The sequence below is a fragment of the Kogia breviceps genome, chromosome 17 (assembly GCF_026419965.1).
Source record: "Kogia breviceps isolate mKogBre1 chromosome 17, mKogBre1 haplotype 1, whole genome shotgun sequence".
Classification (NCBI taxonomy): Eukaryota; Metazoa; Chordata; class Mammalia; order Artiodactyla; family Physeteridae; genus Kogia; species Kogia breviceps.
In genome coordinates, this window is record NC_081326.1 from 19,485,353 (window position 1) to 19,502,970 (window position 17,618).

General features: G+C 42.5%; 1 protein-coding gene across 1 annotated transcript in view; it reads left to right on the forward strand.

Moving 5' to 3' along the window:
- Positions 1–17,618, forward strand: part of ZFHX4 (zinc finger homeobox 4) — a 179,612-nt gene that overhangs the window by 158,376 nt on the left and 3,618 nt on the right. Inside the window, 6 exon segments of the mRNA XM_067017037.1 lie at positions 2,747–2,880; positions 3,098–3,298; positions 4,043–4,160; positions 4,697–6,882; positions 6,884–10,082; positions 16,990–17,618. The exon segment at positions 16,990–17,618 is cut by the window's right edge and continues 3,618 nt beyond it. Coding sequence (XP_066873138.1) covers positions 2,747–2,880; positions 3,098–3,298; positions 4,043–4,160; positions 4,697–6,882; positions 6,884–10,082; positions 16,990–17,618 — 6,467 coding nt within the window.

The following is a 17,618-nucleotide window of genomic DNA, read 5'->3' on the forward strand; positions in this document are numbered from 1 at the left end:
TTGCAAGTAATCTTGGTGACCTGTTTTATCTTCAAGAGTCTGTTTTTGTCATATGTTATTGCATCTTCGCGTTCTCTGCTGCTGTTTCTTATCAGTGACACACATTTCTGGGGTGCCTAGCTAGAGTTAGGGAGTCTAGACTTTATTTATAACTTCTTCTCAATTTAAAATAAGATGATCTTTAGGAAGTTCCTAGCTTACATTAAGATCATGGTTTAATTAACTAAGTTAATTAGCCAAAAAATCTCGAAGCTGACACATATATTGGGTGGAATACTATATCCAACAGTCATTTCAATGGCTATGAAATAGTGACCCTAAAATTCAACTCTTTTCTTGATGCAGCATCAATGTCCCTAAATTCAAAAGCAATTATATTCTTGACGATATTAATGTTAATGGACATAAAAATACTATGGATTAATTCTATCAAATATGTATACCAGTGTATAGTAAAGTCTTACTAAAATGTTTCAAACCTTGAAATCAATGGTTTTTTGACCCTTTATAGTACTACTATTAGAAGGTATATGCTTATAAAAATAAGGCCATACTTATACATTTAATAGATTCAGAAGTTTCTGGAAGGTTTATTCTGTTTTTGATGTTCCTAAGGCCTGCAAGCAACAAGAGTTGTGGAAATTCTCTTTTACCTTGTGTGTGACAGTCTTTGATACCACAGGGAACTGGACCAATTTATTATTTGGTCATGTCTGATTCTCTCATGTACACAAAAGAATGATAGGGGAATATGACATAGTATTATTTTCTTAAGGCAGCATATTCTTACTCACTATTGGGAAACTTTTGAAGAAAAATCTTCCAGTCTCACAGGAAAAAAAGCAGCTGATAGACATTTGCTGACTTAAATGACAATCATTTTGTACAACTTGATCTGACACCTGCCTGAATCAGTAAATTTTATTTGCAAATTTTATATATCATATTGTTTTCTTAAATGTTTATTTTTAACACTTTAAAAATGATAGCACAAAATATATTCTGCTTTGGGGATTTTGCTTTAGTTGAAAGACATCTTTTTGATACCAGAATTAATTATGAAATAAACATTCCTGTTTTTGACATATCTTTGGATATCAAATACTTGGATGTTTAATCAATGTAATAAAATTCTTTAGTCTGTCTCAGATTTAAGTTCATCCAAATACAATATATTATTTTTTCAAATATCTAGAAAGAATCTAAATTTCTCTAAGATATCTGTATATATAGGACAAATGTACCAATTCAAATAAAATCTAGTGTTTGTAAATTTAGAAATCAGTAGCAGTGCAGTTGGTTTGGAAATGTAACACTAATTCTGTACCTACCACAAACCCCAAGGGAATAAATTATTGTCATTATGTCATTTGAATTCTAGTTTAATTTTGGTCTCATCAGAGTCAGATTTACTTTTAAATTTCTTTCAGAGTTTGGAATTCCTAAAATTATTTATATGGTACCAAACATGCACCTCCATCCAGGAGAGGAAAAGAATGTATTTTTTGGTTCATTTTTATTTTGTTTCCATAACATCCTTGACCTTATTTTTAAATTAAAACTGGGTTATTTTGCAATAAGGTATAATTTGTTCATTTATATGAACCGTATGTGGATTGAAAAAAAAATCAAGATAAATCTTCATGCACAGCATACAATCAGATTACGCCTAGACTCTATATTTACGCGGGGTCTGATAGCAATCAATGGTTTAGCTTCATTGCATTTCAAGATGTATTTGCACCCAGTTGTCCAGTGATAGTGTCCTCACCCTGGAAATAATTTAGTTGCAAATTGACTGGAAGATGGTGAAAATTGAAAGTTAAAATTAGAAATACTCATAATAAACAGCAGAAAAAAGGTCAGATGATGCCGTGCTATGATGAGATTGGAATGGCTGGTAAATGAGGTTTTGTGTTTGTCGTGAGATGTATGTGACATGCCTACCCAATGTCACTGTAATATCCAGCCTCGCAGAGGAGATTATCGGGAAAATTGATGCTGGAAAGAATTTTCTGTTAGATTGGGAAATTAGAATCACACTCTCTCTGATGTGTGTGAGGCTTCTATACATTATGTTCCTCATCTAGGCAAAATTTTAAACCGTCTTTTAACGCCGAATATTCAGATTAACCTCATAAAACAATTGTCTTCTTGATTTGGACTACAATGTTATGTGCACAGCCAACTGCTGAAACATCTAAAGCAAAGAATAAATCACAAAAAAAGCAGCAGTGGATATGTAATGTATCCTTTTAAAATCCTGCATTCACCACGTAAACACAGTGTTTTCATTTGTGAATTATAACTAGTCAGCTCTTCTCAGAATTTTGAAATGTTTTCAGTGTCCTGGAATTTTAGAGAAGAGATAGGTAATGAAACGTCAGAAAAAATAATTATTTTCTAAGTTAGCATTTGCGAATGGGAGTAGATTTGCTTTAATGTGATAAAGCTGTACTGAGACACCAGAGAGCACGTGTTATTGATGAATCTTTCAAGGTCACCTACGGTTATCAAAATATGAGACAGGAGCACATTTTAAACTATATAAAGTCCACTTGGTTAGTGGACAAAAAGAAGTGCGATGTTTGTCGTTTTGAGATTAGCCTCATAGAAAAGTGCTTTTCTGGTTCTTTGGTGATTCAGTGGATTTAGAGCCAGAGATATTTGGAAAACATAATTTTTCTGATATCGACATTGTTAGTCTTTTAAAATTGAGGTGTCCTATTCTTTTTTGGGGAAACAGGAATAATCACACCAGAAAAGGAGCTAAAAGTCAGTGTGGCAGGGGGAACCCAGCCACTCCTGCTGACAAAAGAAGAGGATGTGGCAACAAAACGATCAAAACCTACAGAGGACAATAAATTCTGTCACGAGCAGGTAAATGTGTTTTCTTTTCCCCTTTACTGTGTAAACATGGTTTTTTTTTTTTTTACTGCCCTTGATAATTTCAGAGCCTCCAAACCATTCCATGCTGTTGAAATGTATGTAGACACTATGATTGGCAAGGTAATTAACTCTTGGTGTGACTTCTAATGCTCTGAAGTCATCAACGTCCATTAACTAATAGTGACCATGTTTATTCAATATTTTCCAGTTCTATCAGTGTCCTTATTGTAACTACAATAGTAGGGACCAAAGTCGTATCCAGATGCACGTTCTGTCACAGCACTCAGTGCAGCCGGTCATCTGCTGTCCCCTCTGCCAGGACGTCCTCAGCAACAAAATGCACCTCCAGCTGCATCTGACGCATTTGCACAGTGTGTCTCCGGATTGTGTGGAGAAGCTGCTTATGACAGTAAGGATACCAAATGTTGATGCATATGTGACATAATCTCTGTAAAGGTATCAACACAAAATCTGTAATTATTGTTTGCTAGAAATTTATTTCTTCTGTGTAAGAGCATCAAGCTCTGACTGACTGTGTGGTAGGAATCACAAGTAAAGGCCCATTTGTCGTCTCTTGTGCTTTGGAATAACCCCCAAATATGATACAAGGCATAGCTTATTCGATAACACAGATTTTGCAACCTTCTTCTCATGCCTGTAATGTTAATCGAATGATTCATGTGGGTACCTTGAGTTTCATATTTTCTTGGCTATCATTTCCTGGTTACAAAAACTTTCAAACCGTATTTCTTAAATTTGTTCAACTTTTGTTGGAGTGGAGTTGATTTACAATGTTGTGTTGGTTTCAGGTGTACAGCAAAGTGAATCAGTTACACAGATACACATATCCGCTCTTTTTCAGATTCTTTTCCCATATAGGCCATCACAGAGTATTGAGTAGAGTTCCCTGTGCTCTACAGTAGGTCCTTAATAGTTATAAACCATATTTTTTTTTAAAAAAGTAAAGAAGAATACTGCATCACAACAGCATTGATCCGAAATCTGAAGGGAGAGCATCGGCCTCTAAGAGTCACAGAATGTCCCTGCTTTGGTTGGAAAAATGTAACTGGGATATGCTACTCACCAAGGGCAGATGTAATGGAGTCTGTGACTTCTGGGGTCCCTTTGCCATGAAGCCCTTTGGTTTTCACAGGTGCCTGTCCCTGATGTGATGATGTCCAACAGCTTGCTACTGCCAGCAGCCACCTCTGAGAAGTCAGAGCGGGACACACCTGCAGCCATCACAGCCGAGGGGGCCGGGAAATGTTCAGGTACGCCAGCCTCGGACCAAGATCTGCGCGGGACACACTCAGGGCCTTGCATCTGTGATGCTGGTACAGCATCATTTCTATCAAAGATTTTTTTTTTTTTTTTTTTAAAGCACAAGGGAGGAAAAAGTATGGCATTTCCAAAAGCCGTAGTTTCTAAGGCATATTTAATATCTAGTTATCTGTAAACTGCCCTTGGGGGACCTAAGTATCAATGACCAGGACTATTTCGTGTGTTCTAATTACTGAACACGCCGGTTATGGCCCTTGCTCTCGCGCTGCTGGTGGCATACTATAATTGCCTTTGACTTATCTTCTTCCCTGTGCTGAAATTCCTTGAGGTCAGGGGTGATTTCTTATTCACCTTTATATCCCCAGGGCCCAGTACAGTGCTTGCCATATAGCAGTTGCTCAAAGAAATATTTCTTCAGCAATTCAGTTCGGCAGAAACCTTTAGAAGCTCCTACTTAACAATATTCATTGGCGTTGAAGCTGTAGACTTCCTTCCTATAAGCGATGTTTGTGCTTTCTTGACACAGGTGAAAGTCCAATGGATGACAAAAGCATGGCAGGTCTTGACGATGCAAAGGCTGGCGTGGAAATACAGAGTGAAGAGCAGAAAGCAACTAAAGAACCCACAGACGTGTCGGAATGGAATAAAAACAGCAGTAAGGATATGAAAATCTCCGACACGCTGCAGGATCAATTAAGCGAACAGCAGAAAAGGCAACCGCTCTCTGTTTCGGACCGCCATGTTTACAAGTATCGCTGTAACCACTGTAGCTTGGCTTTTAAGACTATGCAGAAGCTTCAGATACATTCCCAGTATCATGCGATTCGGGCCGCTACAATGTGTAACCTCTGCCAGCGTAGTTTCCGTACATTCCAGGCTTTAAAAAAACACTTGGAAGCAGGCCACCCCGAACTGAGTGAAGCTGAACTTCAACAGCTGTATGCCTCCTTGCCCGTGAATGGTGAACTGTGGGCAGAGAGTGAAGCTATGGCCCAGGACGACCAGGCCCTAGAGCAGGAAATGGAGAGGGAGTACGAAGCGGACCACGAGGGGAAGGCAAGTCCAGCCGGAAGTGACAGTAGCTCTATTCCGGATGACATGGGCTCTGAACCAAAGCGGACCTTACCTTTTAGAAAAGGGCCAAACTTCACGATGGAAAAATTCCTCGATCCATCTCGCCCATATAAATGTACAGTGTGTAAAGAGTCGTTCACCCAAAAGAACATTCTTTTGGTCCATTATAATTCAGTGTCTCACCTGCATAAGTTGAAAAAGGTTTTGCAAGAAGCTTCCAGCCCTGTTCCTCAAGAAACCAACAGCAGCACGGATAACAAACCCTACAAGTGCAGCATCTGCAACGTTGCGTACAGCCAAAGTTCGACCTTGGAAATCCACATGAGATCCGTGCTCCACCAGACAAAGGCAAGGGCTGCAAAGCTGGAGCCCAGCAGTCACGTGGCCGGCGGGCACGGGGTCGGAGCCAACGTTAATAGTCCCAGCCAAGGGATGTTAGATTCCATGAGTTTAGCAGCAGTAAGCAGCAAAGATACCCACTTAGATGCCAAAGAATTAAATAAAAAGCAAACTCCGGAATTAATCTCTGCTCAACCTACGCATCACCCGCCGCAGTCACCAGCACAGCTGCAGCTGCAGCTGCAGCACGAGTTGCAACAGCAGGCCGCGTTCTTTCAGCCTCAGTTTCTCAACCCCGCCTTTCTGCCTCATTTTCCTATGACTCCGGAAGCGCTGCTGCAGTTTCAGCAGCCTCAGTTTCTCTTTCCATTCTACATCCCCGGGACGGAGTTCAGCTTGGGGCCAGATTTGGGCTTGCCGGGCTCTGCTGCCTTCGGGATGCCTGGCATGACCAGCATGGCCGGGTCCTTGCTTGAAGACTTGAAGCAGCAGATTCAAACGCAACATCACGTTGGCCAAACTCAACTCCAGATACTCCAGCAACAAGCACAGCAGTACCAAGCCATACAGCCCCAGCTGCAGTCTCAAAAGCCGCCGCCGCCGCCGCCGCCGCCCCCGCCACCGCAGCAGCAGGCCAGCAAATTATTGAAACAAGAGCAAACCGCCACGGCCAGTGCCGACTGCCCCATCATGAAGGACATACCCTCTTACAAGGAGGCGGAAGAGGTTGCTGAAAAGCAAGACAAGCCAAAGCAAGAACTCACTAGTGAAGGTGAAGGGCTCAAAGAAGGCAAAGATGGAAAGAAGCCGAAATCCTTGGAACCGTCCATCCCGCCACCCCGAATCGCTTCAGGGGCCCGAGGAAATGCAGCCAAAGCGCTACTGGAAAACTTCGGTTTTGAGCTTGTCATTCAGTATAATGAAAACAGGCAGAAGGTACAGAAGAAGGGCAAGAGCGGGGAAGGGGAAAGCACCGAGAAGCTGGAGTGTGGAACGTGTGGGAAGTTGTTCTCCAACGTCCTTATTCTAAAGAGCCACCAAGAACACGTGCACGGCCAGTTCTTTCCATATGGAGCGCTAGAAAAATTCGCTCGTCAGTACAGGGAGGCCTACGATAAGCTTTATCCCATTTCGCCATCGTCCCCAGAAACGCCGCCGCCCCCCCCTCCGCCTCCACCGCTGCCTCCAGCCCCTCCGCAGGCTCCTTCCCTGGGGCCCGGGAAACTGCCAGGCGGGGTCTCCGCCCCGCTCCAAGCCCCACCGCCCACTCCGCCGCCCCCGCCCCCTCCGCCGCCCCCGCCCCCCCCCGCCGCCCCCGCCCCCTCCCCCGTCTGCTCCCCCGCAGGTCCAGCTGCCCGTGTCCCTGGACCTTCCGCTCTTTCCTTCCATCATGATGCAGCCCGTGCAGCACCCCGCGCTTCCCCCGCAGCTCGCCCTGCAGCTGCCCCAGATGGACACGCTCTCGGCGGATCTCACTCAGCTCTGCCAGCAGCAGCTCGGATTGGATCCCAATTTCCTAAGGCATTCGCAGTTCAAACGCCCGCGGACGAGAATTACGGACGACCAGCTGAAAATCCTGAGGGCTTATTTTGACATCAATAATTCTCCGAGTGAAGAACAGATCCAAGAAATGGCGGAGAAGTCTGGCCTCTCTCAAAAGGTTATCAAGCACTGGTTTCGCAATACGCTTTTTAAGGAGCGGCAGAGGAATAAAGATTCGCCCTACAACTTCAGCAACCCTCCCGTAACAGTGTTGGAAGATATCAGACTCGACCCCCAGCCCTCCTCTTTAGAACATTACAAATCGGATGCATCCTTCAGCAAGAGGTCGTCGAGAACCAGGTTCACGGACTACCAGCTTAGGGTTCTTCAAGACTTTTTTGACACAAACGCTTACCCGAAAGATGACGAAATAGAACAACTTTCTACCGTCCTCAATCTGCCTACCCGGGTTATTGTCGTATGGTTCCAGAATGCTCGCCAGAAGGCACGGAAGAGTTACGAGAATCAGGCAGAAGCTAAAGATAACGAAAAAAGAGAACTTACTAACGAGCGGTATATTCGCACGAGCAACATGCAGTACCAGTGTAAAAAGTGCAATGTGGTTTTCCCCAGGATCTTTGACTTGATTACGCATCAGAAGAAGCAGTGTTATAAGGATGAAGATGATGATGCCCAAGATGAAAGCCAAACCGAAGACTCCATGGACGCCACGGACCAGGTGGTGTATAAGCATTGCACAGTGTCTGGCCAAACGGAGGCACCCAAAAACGCGCCCGTCCCGGCGGCGAGTTCTGGCTCTGGGACTAGCACCCCGCTGATCCCATCGCCCAAACCGGAACCGGAGAAGACGTCTCCCAAACCCGAATATCCCACAGAAAAGCCAAAGCAGAGTGACCCCTTGCCCCCTTCTCAAGGCGCCAAACCAGCGCTGCTCTCGGCATCCACTTCCTCAGACCCGCCGCCGGCCTCGGCCGCTCCGCCACAGGCATCGAAACAACCCCAACTTATGGGAAGACCTCCCTCGGCCTCCCAAACCCCGGTCCCTTCCAGTCCGCTGCAGATTTCCATGACTTCTCTCCAGAACAGTCTACCTCCACAGTTACTACAGTACCAATGTGATCAGTGCACAGTTGCCTTCCCGACTCTGGAACTCTGGCAGGGGCACCAGCACATGCACTTCCTGGCTGCTCAGAACCAATTCCTGCACTCGCCGTTCTTGGAACGGCCCATGGACATGCCCTACATGATATTCGACCCCAACAATCCACTGATGACCGGACAGCTGCTGAGCGGTTCTCTCACACAGATGCCCCCTCAGACCACTTCCTCCCACCCCGCAGCCCAGGCCACAGCTGCTGGTTCCCTGAAAAGGAAACTGGATGATAAAGAAGACAATAACTGCAGTGAAAAGGAAGGCGGGAATAGCGGTGAAGACCAGCACCGTGATAAACGCTTGCGAACCACCATCACCCCTGAACAACTGGAAATTCTCTACGAAAAATACTTACTGGATTCCAATCCTACCCGGAAAATGCTTGATCATATTGCACGTGAGGTGGGGCTCAAGAAGAGAGTCGTGCAAGTCTGGTTCCAGAACACGCGAGCGCGAGAAAGGAAAGGCCAGTTCCGGGCAGTGGGTCCAGCCCAGTCTCATAAACGGTGTCCCTTTTGCCGAGCCCTGTTTAAGGCGAAGTCGGCCTTAGAAAGCCACATTCGCTCCCGACACTGGAATGAAGGAAAGCAGGCAGGTTACAGCCTGCCACCAAGCCCTTTAATATCACCAGAAGATGGGGGAGAAAGCCCGCAGAAATACATTTATTTTGATTATCCGTCTCTGCCATTAACTAAAATAGATCTCTCAAGTGAGAATGAATTGGCTTCTACGGTGTCAACACCCGTTAGCAAAACAGCAGAGCTGTCGCCGAAGAATCTTTTAAGCCCTTCTTCTTTTAAAGCCGAATGTTCGGAGGATGTAGAGAATTTAAACGCCCCTCCTGCTGAGGCTGGCTATGATCAAAACAAAACTGACTTTGATGAGACTTCGTCAATTAATACAGCGATCAGTGACGCCACCACCGGAGACGAGGGAAACGCAGAAATGGAAAGCACCACGGGAAGTTCTGGAGACGCGAAGCCAGCTTTGTCTCCGAAAGAGCCGAAAACTCTCGACACTTTGCCAAAAACAGCGACCACACCCACCGCGGAGGTCTGTGATGAAAAATTTCTCTTTTCTCTCACGAGCCCCTCAATACCTTTCAACGATAAAGATGGTGACCATGACCAAAGCTTTTATATCACGGATGACCCCGATGACAATGCTGACCGCAGTGAGACGTCCAGCATAGCTGACCCCAGTTCACCAAATCCATTTGGATCCAGCAATCCTTTCAAATCCAAAAGTAACGATCGACCAGGTCACAAGCGTTTCAGAACCCAGATGAGCAATGTTCAACTCAAGGTCCTCAAGGCTTGCTTTAGTGACTACCGAACTCCAACCATGCAAGAATGTGAAATGCTAGGGAATGAGATTGGTCTGCCCAAACGCGTGGTCCAGGTGTGGTTCCAGAATGCAAGGGCAAAGGAAAAGAAATTTAAAATTAACATAGGGAAGCCTTTCATGATCAATCAAAGTGGCACGGAAGGCACCAAACCGGAGTGTACCCTCTGTGGGGTGAAGTACTCCGCCCGCCTGTCCATCAGAGATCATATTTTCTCCAAGCAGCACATTTCAAAAGTGAGGGAGACCGTTGGGAGTCAGCTGGATCGGGAGAAAGATTACTTGGCTCCGACGACCGTTCGACAGCTGATGGCACAGCAAGAACTTGACCGTATAAAGAAAGCTTCGGATGTGCTGGGCTTAGCGGTACAGGACAGCAGCTCCCTTCATGGCATCAGTCTGCCAGCGGCCTATCCAGGACTCCCCGGCCTCCCCCCAGTCCTTCTCCCGGGAATGAACGGTCCATCCTCCTTGCCTGGATTTCCACAAAATTCAAACAGTAAGTCATTTCAAGGAGAGTCCGTCTAATTCATTGAATAATATTAGGCAGCCAATGACATGTAACCAAGAACAGGGTATGCTGGATCTCTTTTAAATTTCAGTAAGTGAAGCCAGTAGGTTGTTTGAAATATATATTTTAGTGGCTATAGTTAATAACCAGGAAATCAGCCAACCTGAACGTCTGCAGAAAAACAAAGACAAGGTAGATCAGAGTCTCAGCAATATATTATTTATAGCATTATATCTTTATATTTTAGAAACATTCCTTTAATATACTCATTTCAAAACTGATTTCAAACGGCATTTCAGCACAGGCACGTGGCACAAAATTTGGTATACGTGTTAAGAAAGTGAAGCATTCAGTGATACATTCATTGGTTTCCTAATTTATGTTATTTCCAAGAGACACTGATTTTTTTTGGTTTTGTACTTTTTGGGGTGTTTTTCCCCCTTAAATGCCAGGAAGTTCAAAAGCTAAGGGCCTTCTAGCCACAGGAATTCCCCCGCATTACACCTAGGAGGTAAATAAAGCGTATATATGTAAAGTTTAACTACTAAAAATATGACTTCTGTGATAATTTGTAACTTAGCATTGCTTTATGATTTTGCTTTTAGTAGCATTCATTTTGTTACTTGTTATTTATGTGAATTTAGAAACTTAAAAATACATTTCTATTACTCCATGCCTTTCTACCACCACCCCTAGCCTAGATTTATAATAAAGACAGACCAAAATGGTAAAACCGTTTGAGGCAATCCCCAATGAAGAATCCGATTCTGTGTTTATCAAGAGAAATGCAGTTTGTACAGTTTAGCTTTTGTGAGTAAGTATAGGTATCCAATTATCTTAGGCTGAAAAAAGTTGAAGATAGTGTGGTAGGCATTCATGTAGCTACACATATAACACAAGTTGTATATTATCCAAAATGGAAAAAAAAAATGATTCTAGTTTCTCCTTTAAAGTAAGTTTTATTTTCCAAATCAACAGTACATTTTAAAAAAAATTTTACAAGGAAATTATGACATTCCAAAGACACATCTAGAATGAACTAATTACATTTATCTAGAAAGTTTCCAACAACGCAAAAGGAAGGCTTTTTTTCATCTTCCAAATTGGACTTTTACATAAATTTCAAACCTTTCAATTTCATCCTTCTCTTATGGTGATTTACATTTTAATGTGACTCTGGAAGAGATTCCCATTTTAACTTTTATTTTGGGAGACATGAAAACAGTGATATCCAATGACCCCTTGGCTACTGCTAGCTCATCTGATTGGTTCCCTGTCCAGAATGACTTGTTGGCGTTAGAGAGAAGCAGAGTGGCTCTCCGCATATAAAGAGTTTTACCAAGAAAATGTCTGCGAGGTCCTTTCCTTTAACTATCACACCAGCTACCTCCCCCTGCCTGCCTATGAATGTGTTAGTCTTCTAGTCTCACTTTATATATCACTGTCATTATTAAGTGACATCTAGAAAAATGTCTTATGTAGAAAGACTCCTGTGATCAGTTACATAAAGTAGAGCTTTTCCACATAATGTCTAATGTGGAAAAATTCCATGAGCGCTTATATATAAATTTTACAATTATGTGAAATAGAATAAAATTTGATATTTACAATGGGCTAAGAACAGTTCAAGTATCTGTGCCTTTAATGTACAAGTCAGCTTTGATTGATGATCCTATGTAGTCACCCCACTAAGTGGTGGTCAGAACATCTTGTTTTTCTCCCCACTGGATCAGAAGGCCTTGGCTTGGACAACAGGTCCTTCCCTGACTACCCTTCTGGTTTGTCACTCTGAAACTGGTACCGTGAGAGCCTGTACAAGAGAAAGCCAGGAGGGAGGAGAGAGAAGATATTTATGAAATACTTAAACAACCTAACCTTTCTGCTCATTCTACACACCACAAATATAATTTACATCCTCCCCCTGAAATATAGGCCCTTTTTATAACGCTCAGAATTGTGGGAAGATGTTAGAGGCAGGCCCTCCTCAGAGAGCACTATTTTTAAATGCATCAGGTACTGAGGGCACCACGTATCTGCTGCTTCATTAAATCATGGACCAAAACAGACCGGAGAGCATTATAAAGAGAAAAGGTCCAGGAACATACCTACTGGAATTTGCAATTTCTCTTGAATTAGTTCTTTGTTTGTGTAGGAGTTTAAACATTAGCACAGCAGTTATCAGCAGGATCCCATCTGAGAGCCTGAATTCCCACACTTCCAGCTCACATCTTTTTTAGGTTAATTGATCTGTGGTGGGTAATGCTGAATATTTGAATTATCTCATGGAGTAGAGCTGTGGTTCTCCATCTTTCTATCAGCATCTTTCTACTGTACTAGTTTTCATCAAACAAATATCTCCATTCCTTTATGGAAGAAGTAGACAGACCAGCTAGGTGAAATAAAAGAAGAAAATTGCTTCATAAGTAAAATACTTCTGTATCTCTCCCATGCCCTGGGCTCTTGTAACAGCTTATTATCTATATGAATAAACTTTGACCATATGATGTGTTCACCTTGGTCCCATTTTAATGGGATTTAGTTATGGAAAAGGCTTCATTTTAAAGACACCCGCATCCCTTTGAAGGTAGATTTCAAGGTTTTGTTCCTACGAAAATCACTAAAAAGGGACTCCATTGAATGAGATATGCCGTAAAGTAAGTAATAAGTGTGATTCCGAAGGCTACACCCCAAAATTGACTTAATTGCAAGTGTACCTGTTCAGTTTTAGCATTTATCAACCTCTAAATTTCCTGATTTAAATACCCATTTTATTCCTTTTTTGGTGGAATTCCTGTTCTGTTTTAGCAGCTTTAATTCTCATAAAACCTCCTTACCATACTTCCAAGAATTCTTCAAGTTATTTAGTCTTTCAAGATCACAAAGAAAACCCTCTGAAGAGTAATATCCATCATGTGTGCCTGTTTTCTGGACAATGACTCAGCCCTGTGTTCAGTATCACTACTTAGTATCATTCATGTTTGATAAAATAATTTTCTGCTAAAAAATTTTTCCATAATTGTCTTTTTCTATCATGATCATATGCAAAAAGGGAACGTGACAATAGAAAATCACATGCCTGTACACCTGGAAAAAGTTAGAAACCTTTAAATTTACATATTATCCTTTAGGATGTTAGCTTCTTTTGGCATTTTCCTCAAGACGACTAGGAAAATAACTTGATTTTTCTATTTTTAACGTATTTACTTTATCGTTTTAAGCAGTGTCTGATTTTTATATGTTCCATTAGTCTTTGGAAATACTGCCTAACCCAATTTCCTTAAATGGAACTTTAGAACACGGCTTTTGCATTTTTCTCATACTTCAGTGTAATTTACTAGCACTTTTGGGGTAAATCTAGATAAGAGTAGGTCTTTAATAATTTTAGCACAATTGTCTTCGGCCCATGTACTTAATTAGTTTTATTTTTCACCTCAATAGTAAATTTTTCCTCTGGGACACCTAGGTCAAAGCAACTTGGGGAAAAGACACTACATCTACCTTCATGGTGAGACAGGCATTTTCTTCTGAAAAGCATTACTTTAGGGAATAGGCAGCTGTTTCAGGAAAACAAAACCAAATAAAATGAAGGTAAAAACTTTCATCTCTCTGTGAAATTTCAGAGAATTGGAGCAGGAGTTGGGGAACAGGAAAGAATGTATCTTTGTAATTACCACCACTTATTTTGCATCCTGATTACTGTTCAGTTTTTCTCTTCTAGATGTGGTTTTCATATATCAGTTGACTACTGAACTTTTGACTGCAACCTTCTAGAAGTTTATGTCTTCTATTAGTAGACCCAGTGTTCATTATTCATTATCCTTAATCTGTGTCCTTTTCCCTAAAATTTTTACTTAACAGCTGATTATTTAAGTCAGCTTATTCCTCAAGATGTTGAATTCTTAAAAATCGCTGGTAGTCTTTAACTATAGTAGTTAGGATTCCTATGACAGTCTTCTAAAAATTTTCATTACTTCATTATATGACCTCTAGATAGGAATTTGTAGACCTCATCTGATGGGAAAGCCCGAGTCAACAGCTATTGATCTACTTGCTTTCTAACTACCACTGCTATTTTTTTAAGTCTTAGTTCCTTAAAATTTCTCTTGCCTTAAATTCTCACGTCAGAGAGATAGGTGAGCCAGCAATTTCTTTAGATTTAGGGGGGAAAGCACTTAGGTGGAAGGGGGTGCAATTATTGAGTATGAAGTCTAGATGTACTAGACCCAGAAATAAGGTAGGTTTTATGAGTAGGCAAAAGAAGCTGGCTACCAACATAGTATCCTTCTGACAATGCAAGGAAGGATCTTCTGTCCTTAGTAAAACTTCTTCCGCCCGAATCACTCATGCCTGAAATTCTGTAATTAGGTATTAATTCTTCTGACTTAATACATTATCCTCTGTTAAGTGGAAAGTAGCATAGAATATCATGAAATCAGAATATCCTAGCAGAAGAAACCTCAAATTATCGAATCTAGTATACATTGATCCTTTTCAAAAATAGGTGTATTTATATCTCTGGTTTTTTCTTGCAAATAAAATTTTATAGAGAGGCAAGTGGAAAGAAGTTCAAGATACCAGGCATCATAGCATAGGAATAAAGGCAAGGGAGTTGTTGGTTTGGGCCCCCAAAAGCAACCCTGTTGTTTCACAGTTTGGGGCTGTGTCTAAGTCCCATGGAATCCGAGAAGTCTATCATTCTAAATCGGATTAAAGATCCAGGAATTTACCGATTCATTCCTACCATCCCCCTGCCAATCTTAAGCCATTTTCATTTAAATTTATTTTGAATGTCTCATCCATTCTTCAGTAAAATGTAGATACTTGCTGTCAGTTTCTCCTGGAAATACAATGTTATTATTTTCAAGGATAGTTTTTTTTTCATTTTTAAGATTCCGGCTGTTTTAACATTTGAAATTCATTGTGTTAGACAGGAAGATGAATTTGAGTGGCAGCTATAAAATTTAGTTTCCCCACCTCCATATCTACCATCGGGTTGTATATTTCTGTCAAGTCACTTCACAGCTCTAGGACTCAATTTTCTTAAAAACATCGAATTTTTAGCATCTGTCCCTACTTACTGTTGAGGATATTGGAAGGCTATTCTCAGACATGATGGATATTCCTTAGAGACTATTACTAACACAACTACAGAAATTATTTCAAAGCAGATCAGAGAAGAGTTGGGTGTGGTAAGGTTAAAAAGAAGAGCAGCCAGTAATAAGCTAGGCTAATTGATGGTAATATGATAATGATTGGGGTCAAGTCGAGAGTGATGTTGAGGACTTGAGAGTATCTTGAGTGCTTAAGCCTAAGACAAGGTTTCTCAGCTGGATAAAGACCAATTCAGAAAGTTCTTTTTCGGACTTCCCTGGTGGCGCAGTGGTTGACAGTCCGCCTGCTGAGGAAGGGGACGTGGGTTTGTGTCCTGGTCCGGGAAGATCCCACATTCCGTGGAGCGGCTGGGCCCCTGGGCCCGTGGGCCATGGCCGCTGAGCCTGCGCGTCCGGAGCCTGTGCTCTGCAATGGGAGAGGCCACAACAGTGAGGGGCCCGCGTATCACAAAAAAAAAAAAAAAAAGTTATTTTTCTAGCTAAAGAAATGTGTTTTTCTGTCACTTGTTTTGACATTTGTTTTTTTCACACCCAAATGTTGCATTTAGCGTAGAAGTAAGACTTCAGCCAATATTTAAAAGATGTTTTTCTCCACAGCTATGCACTAATAACTGAATCTTCATTTACCTTCTCCTAGTTAATTCTTCCATCAACCCAGCAGGCCTCCATCACGGTCCTTGTCCCGATCTTTTGGTAGCAAGCCTTCCCTCGTTCAGCAACGAGCCACCACCCAGTTCGTTTTCCAGTCTGCTCCTCTTTCAATCAACTATATTTGCCTCTAAAAACCAGACTCAGGAAAAGCAGAGACTTTTACAATTCCCTTTGCTATCCTGAGCTGTCTTTTAGTTTCTCCCCCAACTATACAATGCCTAAAAATGGCTTTGTAATAGGTTCTTACCAGCCCCTGCGTTAGATCGAGTACTTGAAATCCGGCAGAGATCTCTTCCATTTCAATACGAGTCATACTGTACCCCACATGTGTCTGTCTACTGAGCATTCAGTTTCCCTCCTCTAATGAGATGAGAATCATTTTTGCCTGCTACAAGCAAACCTGGAAGAAGCATGTTTTGGGGGTGATGAAGTTGTGTGTTAACACATTCAATTCCTATCAAATACTCTTAGCCAAAGTGTCAGGATGATAATGAGAGCTTACCCTGCACCCTTGACACCGCAATCAGGCCTCACCATGCTCGGTGCTAGTAAAGAAGAGCTGTGACTTCACTGTTACTTGTTTCTTGGTGTCTTCAGTGGACGTTTACTGTTGCTATTTAATTAGCTTATCACCTTCTTTATTCAGTGCAAAGGTATTTTTCTGCCGGAACTTAGGCAGACAGGTTTCATTTTAGATGCTACCTAATTATTTTTAGTGAACGTGGTAATTATCAAACTGCTCCAATGAAGGACAAGTGAGTCTGCCTTCCCAGAGGTACAGTAAAAATTGGTTAAAATGAAGAACAGAGGAGGAATCTTACAAAGTGTATCAATTAGAAGTACCCACTGCTGTTCACCAGGATTTTTTTTTTTTTTTTTTTTTCTAACTGACTGTCTGTCATATGATGGGAGCCTTTTGTTTTCTGAGTAAAATCTTGCTCAACTGTGTAGTTTCCATTTCTGAGAGTCACGGTGGGGATTAAAGCTAATAGAAGAAAGCTGACGAACCCAGAAAAGCTGGTGCAGATGACTTTTCCTGGTGTGTGTAATACGTCTTCGAGCGCTGTTTAGGGGTTGAGCATCTGTGTGGCTCCGTGCACTGACAGCGGGCATATCTCTGTTATCGTTTGCAGCTTTAACACCTCCCGGTGCAGGCATGCTTGGGTTTCCTACTTCAGCTACTTCGTCTCCTGCCCTGTCTCTCAGCAGCGCCCCCACCAAACCTTTGCTGCAGACTCCACCGCCTCCACTGCCTCCTCCTCCTCCTCCTCCTCCATCCTCTCTGTCAGGACAGCAGACCGAGCCGCAGAACAAAGAATCTGAGAAAAAGCAAACGAAGCCAAACAAGGTCAAAAGAATCAAAGAGGAGGAATTAGAGGCCACCAAACCGGAAAAACACCCCAGAAAAGAGGAAAAAATCTCATCTGCTCTTTCAGTGTTGGGCAAAGTCGTAGGCGACACGCACGTGGATCCTTCTCAGCTGCAGGCTTTACAGAACGCGATTGCAGGTGACCCCACGTCCTTCCTAGGCGGACAGTTCCTGCCATACTTCATCCCTGGGTTTGCTTCCTATTTCACCCCTCAGCTCCCCGGAACGGTGCAAGGAGGATACCTCCCGCCCGTCTGTGGCACGGAGAGCCTCTTTCCTTACGGCCCGGCGATGCCACAGAGCCTGGCGGGGCTGTCGCCAGGCGCACTGTTGCAGCAGTACCAACAGTATCAGCAGAGCCTGCAGGATTCCCTGCAGAAGCGACAGCAAGGA